The 13,691-nt window shown below is 38.6% G+C and overlaps 2 protein-coding genes across 2 annotated transcripts; both read right to left on the reverse strand.

The window, feature by feature from the left end:
* Positions 1-614: 614 nt before the first annotated feature.
* LOC131322771 (tRNA (guanine(37)-N1)-methyltransferase 1) lies at positions 615-9,015 on the reverse strand. The gene is made up of 10 exons (XM_058354229.1): positions 8,557-9,015; positions 8,009-8,457; positions 6,731-6,829; positions 5,831-5,950; positions 5,580-5,746; positions 4,672-4,742; positions 2,502-2,644; positions 1,690-1,801; positions 1,043-1,155; positions 615-912 (listed from the first exon to the last, which is right to left on the reverse strand). The coding sequence occupies exons 1-10, from the start codon at positions 8,945-8,947 to the stop codon at positions 769-771; spliced, it is 1,809 nt and encodes a 602-aa protein (XP_058210212.1). The 5' UTR covers positions 8,948-9,015; the 3' UTR covers positions 615-768.
* Positions 9,016-10,273: 1,258 nt separating this feature from the next.
* Positions 10,274-12,044, reverse strand: LOC131322780 (uncharacterized). Its single transcript, XM_058354238.1, has 2 exons — positions 11,612-12,044; positions 10,274-10,946 (listed from the first exon to the last, which is right to left on the reverse strand). The coding sequence occupies exons 1-2, from the start codon at positions 11,900-11,902 to the stop codon at positions 10,350-10,352; spliced, it is 888 nt and encodes a 295-aa protein (XP_058210221.1). The 5' UTR covers positions 11,903-12,044; the 3' UTR covers positions 10,274-10,349.
* Positions 12,045-13,691: the final 1,647 nt, after the last annotated feature.

The raw sequence follows: 13,691 nt of genomic DNA on the forward strand, positions 1-13,691 counted from the left end.
TGGTTTGATTTCTTCGTGGCTGACATATATTACCTACAACAATTGTGGGGTGGAAAAGAAAAGTGTCATTTCCTAGTACAGAATGCAAACAATCAAATATTCGTAACAGCATCTTCCATCAACACCGTTGAAAACCCTCCCCCACCAGCTCCGATCGATGAATCACAACATTCTAAAGAAATGGATACGATCGCTGAATCACAACATTCTAGAGCAAGGGACACGAACCAATAAACTCTTTTTGAAATTAGAAATATATCATATTTGTTAGAAATATATTTCAGCTTCGATTCCACTCCAATGGTATCGAACAGATCGTGTAATTCGCTACCAGACCCACTAAAGAATGGATGAACAAACGGATCAGACCATTTTAGCTTCAAGTGAACAGAGCGTCACATAGGCCAACAGTTGAGAAAAGCAAATAACCCTCAAACCTTGAGTAAAACCAATAGACAACACATTGTTATGGGAGCTAATGCTAAACATTCCTTCCTTGAAACCCAAGTTTTTGAAGAACTAAGCTCTAATACGCACACACCACATACAAAGAAAATTTCAGCTTACAATGTACAAAAAAGAGGAGGGGGAAATCAGGTAAAGGAACAAAAATATGGGGACAAAAGTTATGGGATTGACCATAAGGCTACAAAATTGTTACATTTACCTTATTGCTACAACAAAATCTAAAGAATTTGATGTTTTTCATTAGTTGAAGTGTTAAGTAACCTAATCTAGGACCCGTTTCATCTTTCTAATTCAAATTACTTACATATTTGTTGTTGCTTTCGCGAATGCGACACTTTCAGGGAGAATGAATGATGCGCACAACATCCACTTTCCAGGAGCGACAAGACGGACTCTATTCATTTCAACCTCAAACGCCACTTCTGATAATGCAATTCTTATCCGCTGCATAAAGAGTTCCATCCAGAAAGAAATCATATGTAACCAGGGGGAAAGAAAGAACAAAATCAGATCCCTAGATCTAAAGTCCTGTTACCAGGTCAAACTTACAAGTGATCTTGTGAGAGAAACAAACCTCGTGGAAATCAAATTCTGGATCATCGCATTTTGAAAATCCATAAACATGGATTTTTGGTAAGGCAATGCCTCTATCTTTCGGCTTTGTACTAAATATTCCCTTGAATACGTCTGCGGGGAGAGAGAGAGGGAGAGAGAGAGAGAGAGAGAGAGAGAGAGAGAGAGAGAGAGATCAACTTGTTGAATTCTAACTTCACCAAACCAGTTCTATCGTTTCCATGTTCAAAAAACTTGTCTCACAACCACCTGTCACGTGCAGCATGCAACATTACTCTACACCAATCAGGATATAACCTATGATCAGATAACTGCATACAGTTGCTAATACAGCAGTGATGCAGTAACTCCTCGTTAAAACTGTAGCACAAAACAAATGTAAAAATCAAGGGTTGTTTGTTTGGGGGGTCTCAAAACCCCTATGCACGGTCCCTTATAAATTTTCTCTATCTCTCTCTCCACTCATTACTCTTAAAAACCTCCCTCAAAACCCAAAACGAACAAGGTCATTTGACTTCTATATCCTTGATATCTCAATATACTTTTTGAAGAAGTAGCACAAAACAATTAAAAAAAACATAAAAAGAAGAAAAAGATTTCTACTGTTGAAAGAAAGAAGGGTATGGCTCTAGCAGGGTAACTACATACCTAGATACTCAGCAGCGTCATTTGGCAAATTCATAACAACTTGGGTGATGGATTGAGATTTTCGACTCGCAAATACTGCATCAATGAACCTCCTTCCATCCATGTTAAAAACCTACAAATAGACAAACACTCAACGTAAGGGAATTGCACATATCCATTTTTCTATAGTTCCCAAATTAAAAGGCGAAAAGGACAGCGAATGCGAAGGAGGAGAAACTTTGGACGCACAGATGCCATTTTATTAAAAAAACAATAATATTGCAACGGAAGCGAAACTTAAGATCAATGCCATTTGACTTCATTAGATATGAAAATCAACAAATTAAAAACTACCTGACCAACAAAATTCCGTGACAAACTGTACCAATACCTAAAATGGAGTACTACACAACTTAGCGCACTACATTTCTGATACTGCAGATTCAATGCCAAAACAGATCCACTCAAAAGCAAATGAGTTGCATTTATCCCCACTTTAACGTAAGTCAACCTAATATTTACTTGCCACTGTAAATTCCGGCAGCGGTGCGAAGTAGTTTATGATTATTTTCATTGTGACCATTCACAAATCGCTACAATATTATTTACAATTGCTACTTAATGAAATCAAGATAATATCATTTGTCACTGTCTGCTATCAATGCGAGGTAGTTTATAATTATTTTCATGGCGTCTCTTGAGATCAATCACCACAAACTATTCACACAATACAATGTCAGTAAAAGTATTTTTCATAGTTTTCTTCAATTAGAGAGAGTACAGGAAGCCAATAATAACGTGGAAAAAACATGAATGACTGGCTGAATTCATACATCTAACTTCCTCTCAAGCTTATTGTGGACGCAATTCCTTTCCAAATATTCAACTGCATGGGGGTTTAAATCATTGGCATATACATGCTTCACTTTTCTTGCTGCAGATATAGCTATTGGGCCAACCCCAGCAAAAACATCACCTGCTCATTTGCAGTGGAGATTGTTAAGGAGGGGGGGAAACAACAAATGATGGTAAGCATTAATCGATTTCATACTTTCAACTCAAGACAGCAATACGAGGTAGTACAAAATTTCCAGGTTTACGGAGGTACAGAGCGAGTAACACCTCCAATTTCCTGATTAAAGTTTGGACCAGATAACAAAAAAATGCCACAAACATGCCAGCTTTACCGAACAAAGGAAACAGCATTTCACACATAAACTATGCACTGAACTCCAACAACAACACAAGTAGCATACATTCCAACAGATCAAGACCAAAAGATCAGAACATTAATAGAAATCCACCAGCATCGAGAAACAAGCATAATAGTGTATCACTCAGATCATCAGACGTCATTTCCTGAAAACTGCACCTTGGACAATCCACAGGTGACAAGGAGCTGCCATATGAAATCCTAGTACATTAAATAATGCTGCAAAAAAATTCTTCAGCCAATTTGGCAACATCATATCCTAATTTGCAGTTCTGACCTAATTAAATTGATATAGGCAGCCCACAAGGTGTGGGAAGTACTCTTTCAATTTTAAACTAACCATACAATTGTGGTCAGTGAGAAGTTTGTATGTTCTGCCTTAAGCTATACAGGCTTCCCTTGATGGAGCTGGGAAGTTAAAGCAGGACTTCTAGGGTGAAGGCGTCCCTGTGGACTTACTACATATCCTACTCAGAAGGCAGTTTCCTTCCGAGAAATTTCTGTTCCAGGCCCACGATCTTTTGTAAAAATGAAACTTCTACATGGATGCAACCTTTACCAAGGTTGAACAATTGTTGACCACCACTCCACCAGAGCTGCTTGTTGCAATATTCACCCTTGCATCGCTTGAGGGAGAATCGAACTCTTGTTTCTTTTGACTATTGAAGTCAGGTCAGACCTAAATAAGTTCTTCATTCTTACTAAATGAATGAAACAAAGTGCATAAGCCCATAAGCAACAGGGGCTAGCCAATGGAGCCTATACAACATCTAACGGTGATTCACTCTTTCTCACTCAAGAACTCTGTTGGAGGGTTATCAAAGAACACTATCGGAATCCTGTCCAATTTTTCCTTCCCTTCAGGAGAAATGATCCTACAATATGTCCTAAACGTTCTAAAGAAACTGTCAAGCAAAAAATGGTTGTTCGATATTTCATACTTGTAGCAATACCTAACAAGAAAACCATTATCTCCCCTTTGTATCTTCTACATCACAATCATAGTTCACCACACCATCCTCGAACAGCAGAAAATATATTACACTTTAAGCTTGAGATCGGTGCACCAGCACAGGGATGTTTAATCAGAATGTCTGACAATGACAAAACCCAAAAATAATCGATCAACTGAAGCAAGAATCTCTTCAAATGAGATATCAAAGTTTCAGACGTATAAGAGAAGGCAAAGAAGAGGTGGAAGAGGGGTGAAAACAATTTTCAGTTATTTTTTAGTATTTTCCATCGCCAAGCAATCCGTCGTCAAAATATAAACAGTTACCCATGGATGTTATAAGAAAGCCATTCAACCAGCATTAATCCTGCAATACTGCTCTTCTCGTGTGGGACTGTAACTACTAGTGTACAACAATGAGATTTACTGATTCATTTATATAGAACTGGAAATTTCAGATTAAATAAATAAGTAATGAATTATCCATCACATTGGCTCATAATATTATTTCCTAGCTATAATATACTTGACAATAAATTCTTATCTTATTTTCCAGTCGCCATCTGCTAAGCAGCAGTAATGAAGCAGTGTCTGCTGAAGTTCATAAAGGTGGTACTAATCAATCAATCTATCTAAACACTAAAAGCATAAGAACAGTAATGGAAGGAGAAAAACCAGGACTTAGAAGTGACACTCAGATGGGGAAACAAAGTAATAACTAATAAATATAGATCACAGAAAAAAAACAGGTTAACTAGAACGGATAGAGTCACAGAGTGCAATGTACTAATGAAAAAACAGCAGAAAATGTGATGCAACCAAGACAACATAAACATACAAACAACGTCATCACGTGTGAAGCAATTCAGAAGCCTCTGCCTTTCAGTCGCTAGCCTTGAATTCCAATACCTGCATAACACAATGAGAACAATTACATCCACATTGATAATTTTTGTTGTTTTTTTATTTCATTTAAACTCTTGTTTCTAGACTTCAGAAATCAAAATGACAGTCTATAAGCCAAAATTAGACTTTCAAATCTGGTAAAAACTTGTGCACCAACAGGTACAGAACACTTCCAGCCTCCAACATCTAGAACTTTTGCTTCTTGATAAAATACCAACACTAGTGTATTTTGGAGGGGCACGAGAGGAGATTCTGAAGAGGTAAAGGATATCCCACGAGTCTTCAAGGCAAACCAAACAAAAGATCCTCAAATTCATATTCAACTGCAAATACTTTTGATATTAAGAACCTAATACCATAATATTCTTATGAAGAGTAGATCATGTCTTTATTTCAAAATGCCTAAGCACAACCAAAAGCCATAGGATTTCATCCAACATTAACCAAACAACCCTCCAATCATGCAAGAAGGATCCAAAAGGTAGTCAGCACATAACAAAAATACCAACAAGGGTTAAGACGTATATATGGCTTCAAATCCATATAAATAATTTTTTCAGTCACTTCAGCTTGGTACATTAATAGACAAAACTTAGCTCTATAAATACCAGGATCATCTTGCCATCTAGGTAACAATGAGAGGCGCGTGGGGGCTAGAATGTCTAGTTACAGAGAAGATAGCCACAGTGAGCTATTGATGTGTCAATGCAACTAAGCAAACTTGTGGTACTTGAAAAGATTAAGGTCTTGGAGGATCGGTTGAGATATGATAATTGTCCACATTGTAGGAAATCTGCATTAAAATTTGGCAACTACTCCAAAAGTTCTAGGAAAACCTACACTGTTGCTAAATCAAGGTGAAAACGCAACCCATTCTCAACTACAGTAGTCACAAGGGAACGGTTTCCAGCTAAAACTTCAAGCTGCATGGTTCTGAAGTCATTATGAATGGCATCAATCTTGTTGACAACTGTTTGTATCTTTGGCTTGGTTTTATCCAAGACTACCTAATAACAGAAACAACCACAGGGTGTCAGAGACAGTTAACTTTAAAAATTGCAAACTGATAAAGATATTTCATAACAATGGACCTTGGCAATAAGCTTCTTATATGGAAAATGTTCATCCCTCAAGTTCAGATGAGCAATGTGCCCAACTGTTTCAAAAGCTGAAGGAACAATCACACCTTCAGGTAACAAGGCCTCTAAAATCTGCAAGGCGTGCATTAAGGGTGAAAAAAGAGAGAATGCACACAATGGATACAAGAACCCCAAGTCTAAGAAGAAGAAAGAAGAATAATACATGTGAATGAAAGAGCGAGGCAGAGACGGACAAAAAGGAGAACTGCAATTTTTTGTTTAGACTAGACAGGAACATATCTAACTATTTAGATGTCATAGCTCTAAATTTGAGTAGTAATACAAAAGCGTCAGAAGCTATGTCACAAGTCAAGTCCTGTTACCATCCAGCAGTTTCAAATCTTTGTATCACCAACAATGCTAAGAGAACAATTGCAGAATACAATGGCGTTGAAAAAACCGCACGTAAATTTCGTAATTGACGGAAACCTCTCTACAATGTATTTGCAAAATAGCAATATAAGATTTTTACATCAGTACTCTCAAGCATCCCATCCACTGTTTCAACAAGCTGCCGCATGGGGAGGAGTACAACTGATGGTTGCATCTATTTTCCCTCCTTGTATTTATTTCATTACCTGCTCCAAGCAATTTTGGAACTTTATCTAAAACATGCAAACACAATGGAAGCAGAAACACAATAAAAGGCGAACTAAATATCAATCACTAATACTCATGAATATATACCGAAAAAGAAAAACAGTCGCAAGGAAGAGAAGAAAAAGAAGATGACGAAGATAAAGCCTGGCAAAAGTTCAAACAGTATCAGGCAAGGAGGTTCGGAGAAAGAATAAAGCAGCAAAATAGAATGGCACGGGAAGAAATTATAATCCGGACTGCAAACATAATTACCTCATTCATCTGCCAGTAATCATAAAACAGAGTCAGCTTGCATCTCACAAGCTCAAAAGTCGATATTGTCTCCTCCCTCCCATTCTCATTCAGTACCACCTGAAGATTATGCCAAGAATAGTATGAAATAAATCACAATGAAGTTAGTCAGATCATGTGCATTTTACCATAAAACATTCTACAAACATGAAAGTACTAAAATACAATATTTCCAATTAGCAGCAGAAGTGCACTGATATGGCTTTAAATCGATCAACCACACAATCAATAAAATAAATAGAGAATGGAATATGGAGGAGAAGAGGCACAACTGAAAAGTTGCTCATAAGACTCTATTCTTGGAGGTTAGTAGTAACGAGTATAAAACATGACAATCTCCTGTGGTACTGCCTTGCATAAAACCTTGACCACATGCGTGTATGTTCATATAACCAGTCATCCACCCTAGTCCTAAACAAACAATTAAACAATATATTCCAATTAACATATTCCAAAAACATGAGAAAGTAACTACATATCAACCACAACTCCATAGAAACCACAGATATAGACGTCAGGATTTCTGTCACAACTATCACCAGCTATTTCAAGCCATAGTCTAGTGACTACTGAATTGGAGCAGATACACCAAAAATCGTATGACAAAATTAAACCAACTAAGAGCATCTCCAAAGGAGGTAGCAAAATCAAAAGCAAACCATATTCGAAGCTCCATGTCAATAAAAGTCACTTCAAGGGAGGTAGTAAAACTTGCTAGACCATTTCTCTCTTTGAGTGATAAATGACTCTTCAAATTGTCACATCATCTATTACAGTTTTCATGATTGGTGAATTTATCCAATTTTTAAACAAAGAGGGTCCCTTACAGTCAAAAGAGTAGTAAAAAACTTAAGGGTTGAAGAGTCCCTTACAATGCAAGTGGTAGAGGCTTCAACTTGCCACATGCATCACCAAAACTACATTCGGTGAACTAATCCAATTCTTTGACAAAGTGGGTCCCTTAAAGTCAAAGGAGTAGTAAAGAAATTAAGGTTTGAAGAGTCGCTTGCAGCGCATGTGCCGCAAGTGGTTCAGATGTTGCAAGTGGCTTTTCAACTTGCCGCATGTATTGTCAAAACTCAATACTATTTTTAACAAAGAATTTTGCTACCTCCGTTGGAGATGCTCTCTAAGAGTATACTATTGCAAACATTTGACAAATAATGGAGTCCAAAAGCAGCTGAAGTTCAAAATCACAAGCAACTCACAGAGCATCAAAAGTGTTGAAACAACAGACACCTTAATTGCCTCAGGCAACTCCTCCATCCTTTTCCCAGCACACTTCTCATCCAAAAGCAACAACCGAGTTGAACCCCTCCACTTCCTCGTAACCCTAAACTCCTCCCCGAGCAACCCACTCATATCCTCCTCCCCCTCCTCCTCAACTACCTCCACCACACAAAACTCACTCTTCCCCACACCCTCCCTCTCTCTCCTCCCCCCTCCCTCCCTCTCTCCCCTCTTCTTCTTCTTTGGCGGCCTAGATATCCTCGCCAAATTCCTAAACCTCACAAACCCGCGCGAATTAAACGTCCTCGCCAGCTTATCCCTGTACAAAACCGGACTCAACAACTCGCCGTCTCCCTCACCCTTCCCAACGATTCGCCGATCAAGAGAGACTAAACTACTCTCGTCTTCATCATCTCCATCACTAATGAGCTTTTTGAACCCGTCTTCCATTTCGTCGCCTGGAATCAGAGGCGAGGCCAGGAATTAGACATTGAGGTGGCCAATGTAAGTACAATCAAGGGAAAAAAGAAGAGAGATAAGTTTTTTTTCGTCCTCACCTGGAACCCTAGCGATGTTGCGAATTCGAGGCCAGTTCAAGAGGTGGCCACGCAGGCGGCTTTCGAGGTCGAAGCAGCGGTCCGACGGGACGCGGAGGGCGGCGATGTCGTACGCGCGAGTGAAGAAGTCTCTGTCGATTGAGTAGTCGTGTTCTGTTTCTCCTTCTCCCTGTTCTTCTTTTAAGTGAGGCGGACGGTGGTGGGAGGATCTGTGGCCTTTGCGGAGGGAAGGCCCGTAGGAGAAGGATTGGTCTAGGGTTGCGGCGGCGGGGATGAGAGAGAGGGAGAGGGGTTTGGGGAAGAGGAGGCGGGGAGGAGAGAGAAAGGGGAAGGTGAGAGAGTGGGAGAGGGGGAGGAATTTGGTGAGCATGGTGGGTCGAGCATGGAGCATGAGTTTTTGGCGGCGATGTGAATTTACCCGGGAAATATAACAGTCAAGTGGTGGAAGTTGCCCGCGGTTGAGGCAGGGCGGCCCACTCAACAAAAATTCTCCCCTGTGACCGCTCGGCACATTCGTCCCGTCTATTTCGATTTTAAATAGTTCGGATTTGGAGAAAAAAAACAAAGAGAGAATGTGATGAGGTAAGAAGAAAGAGAGAGTTTCAATTTGAGCCATCTAACACACTTTTGAACAGCCCAAATAGATTGTTCAAATACCACATAAGCACGACCACGTGGTACCCATCCGATACTGAAAGTTTAAAAATACAATAATGTACACGATATTATAGTACAAAACATGCTAATGTGACACTATTTTATCGAAATTGGTTAGCTAGTTGTATTTTAAAAAAATAAAATAATATTTTGTGGGTAGGCTAAAATGAAATAATGTTATCTTGACATGCTGATTGCTGAATAGTAGTACTTTTACAACCTTACTCATGAAAATTTATGGTGATTGGAGGCTTTGATGAAAAGTGCATGTCCGGAGGTAGGGATAAATAGGGGACTAGAAGAGTTGTTTTTGTGTGACTAAAGGTATACGGTTTGCTTAGTTTGGGTTTTAGAAAGAAGTTTTTGAGGTAATAAGTTGAGAAAAATAGATAAAGAAAAGAAAATTTATAATTGGAGAGAGAATTTATTGGAAGGACTGTACGCGGAGAGAAAAGTTGCATCTAGAGACCCAAAGAAAATATAGTGCTTTTTAATTAATAAACTCATAGATGTATTAAAAGTATATTTCATTCTTGCTTTGTAGTATCTATCCAGTAGAGCAGAATAATTTCCAATTTTATTGAAATTATTTCTTAAAAAAATCGACCATCCAAAATCCCGGTGCCATCAATCAATAAAGAACACATTTTTCCAACTTACGCAAATCGCACCTACTTAGGGCTTGTTCTTCTAAAAAAGCCATTGCTTTTCCGCAAAAAAATAAGCCTAATAAACCCACATAAAAACAAAAATAAGCCAATAAGCCAAGTGATATAATAATCTCCAAAAAAATGAGGACAAAAAAATGAGAATAAGCCAAGTGATACGAAAAAAATTTGAATAAGGACAAAAAATAAGCCACTTTGACTTATTTGTCCGAACACCCCCTTATGCAACAATATCAATAACAATGTTAGATGTGCAAGGCATTTACCTCACCGCTACTAAACAAATAGCACAACAAACAAGAAAAATTTGTCACAACTCTATATTTTTTGTAACAAGAAAAAAATGTGTAGATACACTAGAGATTTGTAAAAGGGAATCAATCCCCCTCGGCCAAAAAAATCCTAAAATATGACCTAATATATTGCCAATCCAAAAAACAAAACAAAAAAATCGTTCACTCTAATTTGTTACAATAATCGACTGTGATTTCTTTCAAGCAGCCCTTCCATTATGACTTTCTTCTTGTGCTCTTCCGAGCCTATCTCCGGCAACTCAATGCGGCATCGAGCTGAATCAATCCGTTTATCGGGGCCATCGAATAGTAACAAACAGCATCGAAGTGCAGCATATTGCGCATACTCTCTCCCCCAAAAGATCAAGACTGAAAAAGAAACAAGAAACATACACAATCCAATATCAACACGACGATACTCCCTAACATCATCTGTTGATATGAATCTATCAATTCGTTTTGATCCTGCTGAACCCGCTCGAAACGATTCCTTGTGTTCTAACCAAGGTGTAGAGTCCAAAGCGAGGGAGGAAACACGAGAGGAAGACAACGAATGATCAGTTGAATAAGTTGTAGGAAACGAAGAGTCCAGCGAAGAAGACCAATAATTGTAGTTCGTTTTCCAATCGCCCGCCGCTGAAGAGTCCCTCTTTGAAGGCTTTTCGTGATCATGGGATGATTTTGAAACCTTCTGGCTAATCTCCGAGGACATGTTGATGTTTGACGAATTTGAAATTTGTCGAGCTTTTCTATTACGAGGAGTCTTCTTCGTCTGTTCATAAAAGTTAAAATGGTAATTAGAAAAGTACAAATAGTAATCAGAGAGAAGCTACATACACTTGAGCCATCGAGATATATCAAACTGGTCTTGATTTCAAGAATTTTGGTATCCTTTTTCAGTTGTCACACTATGAAAAAATTTGAAGAATAATACTAGAATAAGCCGGATCTATGGAATTTGAATGTGGCAATGAAATCCACAACACACCCCCCCCCCCCCCCCCCCCCCCCCCAAAAAAAAAAAAAAAAAAGGATAAAAAAAACAGCATGCGTTAGACTAGGCTCGATACCCACAGGTACGCACTCTGTTTCATTTCCATACAGAGCATTTAACTTATCTTCGCCACTTCTAACTTAATCAACGGAGGATCCACGACCGGTTAACCTCCCCAGTCACCGGGCTTGTTTTGCAGGAACTCGGCTATGGAGCTCCAGGTGATCATCCAATCTGTGGCGTTAACATTGTCTATAAATGATGTCTCGGTTCTTTCTTTCTTTCACTTTTTGCTGTTTCGGTACTTTTCTTCTTTGAAAAGAAAAGAAGATAATTTGGACATGTCAAACACAGCCACAACAGAGTCGAATAAATCAAAACCGTTACGAATCCAAAAAAATCGGACAAGCCACTATATTAGAGAATTCAAATTTCAAACTAACCAACGAGGCATCAAACAAGACGGCTTTGACTGCTGCAGAAAAGCTCCGGTGAGACCCCTCCTTGTTGCCCCGGTCGCCGCCGCCGGCATCGCCTCCCTCCGAATAAACCTTTCCTTTCTCTCCCGAAAGCGAATTCGAAATCTTCCTCGATTTGCCTTTACCGGAGATGCTCGTAAAGACCAAATTCCCCGACCCGTCCGTGGCGCCAGGTTTGGTTGAATCATCGTCTATAGCGGCCGGTCTAAAACACTTGAACAACTTATTCCTCACTCTGTTCTTCACGGAGGCCATTGTTACAAAATAACAAGCGAGAGCGAGAGCGAGAGCGAGTTAAGTGTATTTGTGAGACCGATATGAGATATCGAAGGGACGCGTTCGTGCGTGGTGCTGGTGGCGTTTCGCAATCAGGGATTCAGGGGGCGGCTCTGCAACTCTAATGCCAACTGTAGTAGTAGTGTCTTACAGTGAGTTGTCCGACTATAAATAGGATGAGGTAGACTTATTCACATAACCGCATTAATTAGGTTGTTCATAGAGCCGCGTAATCTCGGCGGTTCGTTTCGGTTTTATTCGATCCGAAGTTAAATAAAAACTATTTTTCAAAAAGAATTTATTAACATTCGGACCATTTAAAACATTTTTGAATGATTGCGATTTACATCCGTAAAAAACTATTCATAGAACCCTCCATTAAGTTTTTCCTCATAAAGGATATCCAGTAATCAGGCCACAATCCCAAGTTGGGATTGTAAATTAATTACTCTTTTGTAAAAAAAAAAAAACAATTTCCTATCTACCTGTCCATTTATTTATGGCCAATCAATTACGTAATCCCAAATTCATACAAAACGAATTTTTTAAATTCAAATTAGTCAAAATTTTATTCATCTTTTGTGCTTACACCATCTACAAGTAAATGTTGGGTTTCATGTGTTTTAGAAACACGTGAGAGTTTTTATAATAGGGAGAAAATCAAATGCGTCTTGACTCCATTCATTTTAGGAGTTTTGAATTTTTATCATTATTTTATTTTTTAAAATTAATATTTCATTTTTTCTTTATCTCTTCCCAATTATTATCCTTATTTTCAATTATCACATTTATTTCTCTCTATATTCATTACTTATAAATCCAAAATTCCAAAACTAACGAGGCCGCAAAAGACTTGGGAAAACAGAACAAACTCGTTTTAAATGAAACAGAATGTTAGCATTGTTTATTGGCCCCGTTCCAGGACGAAGAAAAATATCTTATTTTTTAAGAAGACAATTTTCATGCTAAAAAGTTATGGGCTTATTAAAATCTAAAAATATACAATATAGATTTTGTTTGAAAGATCTCATCGAAATCTTTTATATGATACAAAAAAATTAAAAAATTATTTTTCATTTACATTATTTTTGAATTTAAAAATATGAAATAAGGTGCTTATTTTTTAAGAAAGTTTCTAGAACGGAGCCTAATACTAGGATATTTATGGTACGAATCTCTCACAAGTCACAACTACGGTGCACTCAACTTTAAGAGTCATGCTATGTGTACCGACAGATGTGCAGGGAAACCGAACTGACCGACCGCGCCGGGCCTTCTCTGGCCACTGGACGCCCGATCCGAGCCGTCCAAAAAAAATTTTTTTAAAAACCAAGGGGCCCGCATAGGAATCAACGGCATCCGATGTGTGTATGGTACTTGATCTAAATACCCTTTTTCATGTATATGTATACGTGTATACATATACATGAAAAAGGGTATTTAGATCAAGCACCATACACATATCGGATGCCGTTGATTCCTATGCGGGCCCCTCGGTTTTTTTTTAAAATTTTTTTGGACGGCTCGGATCGGCCGTCCGGTGGCCGGAAAAGGCCCGGCTCGATCAGTCGATACGGTTTTCCTACAAATGGTCGGTACGTATATCATTAGTGCAACTTTAATGGGATGGACTTTGAATCGCATCAGCATAAAGCACATCGAGTAATTGTAGCCAAGCCACGTGTTGAACTGTCCCTAGAACAATGGCGACGAAATTCGGTACCTTTCAACGAGGATAATTGGATTTCGTCTTCAATGAGCACCTTTT

The sequence above is a fragment of the Rhododendron vialii genome, chromosome 4a (genome assembly GCF_030253575.1).
Source record: "Rhododendron vialii isolate Sample 1 chromosome 4a, ASM3025357v1".
NCBI classification, from domain to species: Eukaryota; Viridiplantae; Streptophyta; class Magnoliopsida; order Ericales; family Ericaceae; genus Rhododendron; species Rhododendron vialii.

What these genes read in the sequence shown, in the direction of transcription:
- LOC131322771 (XM_058354229.1), bottom strand. Translation starts at nt 8,947, where the DNA reads ATGCTCCATGCTCGACCCACCATGCTCACCAAATTCCTCCCCCTCTCC. An exon ending in CACCTTGATTTAGCAACAGT is followed by an intron (nt 4,743 to 5,579) that starts GTAGGTTTTCCT and finishes TGTGTTATGCAG; the next exon opens with GTATTGGAATTCAAGGCTAG. An exon ending in CACACGTGATGACGTTGTTT is followed by an intron (nt 2,645 to 4,671) that starts GTATGTTTATGT and finishes GCAAATGAGCAG; the next exon opens with GTGATGTTTTTGCTGGGGTT.
- LOC131322780 (XM_058354238.1), bottom strand. Translation starts at nt 11,902, where the DNA reads ATGGCCTCCGTGAAGAACAGAGTGAGGAATAAGTTGTTCAAGTGTTTT. An exon ending in TCTTGTTTGATGCCTCGTTG is followed by an intron (nt 10,947 to 11,611) that starts GTTAGTTTGAAA and finishes TTTTATGAACAG; the next exon opens with ACGAAGAAGACTCCTCGTAA.